The sequence below is a fragment of the Varroa jacobsoni genome, unplaced genomic scaffold (assembly GCF_002532875.2).
Source record: "Varroa jacobsoni isolate VJ856 unplaced genomic scaffold, vjacob_1.0 scaffold_1408, whole genome shotgun sequence".
In the NCBI taxonomy this organism is placed as follows: Eukaryota; Metazoa; Arthropoda; class Arachnida; order Mesostigmata; family Varroidae; genus Varroa; species Varroa jacobsoni.
Genome location: NW_019214310.1, coordinates 41449 through 43691, shown reverse-complemented (window position 1 = coordinate 43691; position 2243 = coordinate 41449). Strand labels below are relative to the sequence as shown.

Here is a 2243-nt window from a genome sequence, read left to right as displayed (position 1 = left end):
TAATTTTTCCCTTGTCCTTTTTTCGATTTCTTGGGTTTTTTTCTATATACTCGCGGCTATCCATTTCATTATTAATTACGGTATTTAGCAGTGAACCCCGGATTAGTGTAAGTTGCACTAATTCTTCTTAAAAATGAACGTGGTCATAATTATCATTTTATGAGTTCTCAAATAGACATGCGTACTACAGTGATCAAGTAACGCAAGCGTTGAGATAGTCGTGACCAACTGTGTATCCTGGAAATCGATGTCCTAAACTCAACGGGTATCGTGCATAAAGGCGTAGTCAGGCACTCCTGCTAATTTCGACCGTGAGGTTAGGTTTACTTTCGCAGCATCGTACAACCAACAGACTCTGATGGAGCGCTTTGGGTGTCAAAGATGTGCAATGCGGTTATTTTTGGAAAAGACATTTAAGTGCTTACTAAACACGAACACAGTCTAACACCATCCACAATTTTCATGCCACGAAGCAGATCGCTATAGTGTCCCAACAGTATGATAGCTCACCTGTCATACACAATGACAAGTCAAAAACTACGACGATAGTTACCTTTTTGAGCTTGTCCTTGTCGACCTCGATACCCACAGAGGACAGAATTTTTTCGATATCAGCAGCGCTGGGGTTCGCATTACCCCCGAGACCGGCGAGCAGGTAGGCGGCGACGTAACGCATCTTCAAAGTAATCGATGAACATCATCGCGATGTTATTTATGAAAATTTTTATTATTGGCGATTGCCTAAATACGAAGGATCGTTTCAGAATATCAAACTGCTATTCAAACTTACTCAAAATGTCTTGATGGATAAACTTTTTGTATTAAAATTTGTGTTCACGTAGGTCAAGCCTGGTTGATTAAGCATGTACTTGTCTACCCGTGTTGCAACCTAGACTTACACAGCAACATGATTCCGCTCCTAGAGCTAACGATAATGTACACACGCAGTAAAATATCAGGTGTTCGATTTTTCCCTAGCACCGTCTGATTGTTAATCATGCGGCAGAAGCATAATTGCTAGGCCGAAAAACATCAATACTGTCTGCACAAAGGTGTAAAAAATTACACTCGGCCAACAATTCCCTGGCAAAGCACTTTAGTGTGGCGCCAAAAAACGCCGATATGAACGATATTTGCCGATTGCAGAGACTGTCGTCGGCATCAAGATATTTCTGGCATTTATCCGATTGTTCTTCAGCAATCTCTTACAGGTAACCTACATCCGTACGGTTGGCGCAAAATGGCATCTGTGCATTAGTTATTTAATACGTTATTTTTAAAGAAAATCGGTCTTACCACGTGGCCAGCCTTCATAGCTACATGACTACAATTCAATATGATTATAAAATAGACAAGTCAAACATCTAACGTTGAGAAAAATTCCCAGTGAAAATGCACCACACACTGCTTGAGTCTCATAGGGAATTCACCAATGCACAAATATCGGTAAATTTTTTATAATTTAACGACTTACTTTTAAGTCGGATACGACACGAAACGCGACCGCACAAAGGTAACAAGCAAAGAGGCCGAGAAATCGAAACTACTCACCCAAAGCTAGCTCTGCAGACTAACCCGAAAAGGAAGTTCAGCAAAGGCGCGCCATATTGCTCTTCACTCAAAAAGTGCGTAAGTTTAATTTTTTTTTATAGCAACCAAGAAGGTGCTACTTACACTTTTTAGCTGTGTGCAGTGAAAGAAAACTTTTGTTTCAAGATTATCTGGAAAAAGGCAAGTTTCGCTTCCGGAAAAATTGACCGTAGATGTGAAAGAAAAGTATGGCACATATAGTGCGGATATTTTTTTTAATTTTATACTTACTCCCATAATGTTATTTAGTAGAGTTAAGTTTTTTTTTTATATAAACCGTGTTGATTTCTTAGTAAAAGCTTTGATGCAGATCGTTTTAATTTGAGTAAATGGATATAAGAAATTACTTTCTTTATTTACACAAACTGTATAGAAAAATATAAGGTAACTTAAAACGCGAAAAGATATTTGCGTATTTGTTGAAATATTTGTTGTGAATATGCAATAGTGCCAGATTACGACTGAATGAGGCGAAAGTGCCTCTAATGCCCCTTCAGTGGAAAAAAGCGTCCGACGTCTTATTACTGACATAGAACGGTGTGATAAAGCATTAGAGGTTTACACCTCATCAATGGCCCTGCTATTGCCTGTCCGGTCTTTTTTGTGGCCTTTGACAATAGACACACAATATTTCGCAAACGATTACATAATTT

General features: G+C 38.8%; 1 protein-coding gene across 1 annotated transcript in view; it reads right to left on the bottom strand.

The window, feature by feature from the left end:
* RpLP2 (ribosomal protein LP2) overlaps positions 1-1583 on the bottom strand; it is a 2281-nt gene extending 698 nt beyond the window's left edge. The window contains exons 1-2 of the mRNA XM_022849550.2: positions 1475-1583; positions 554-676 (exon numbers count right to left, since the gene is read on the bottom strand). Coding sequence (XP_022705285.1) covers positions 554-676 — 123 coding nt within the window. The 5' untranslated portion in view covers positions 1475-1583. The remainder of the gene's footprint in view (positions 1-553; positions 677-1474) is intronic.
* Between the last annotated feature and the right edge of the window lie 660 nt (positions 1584-2243).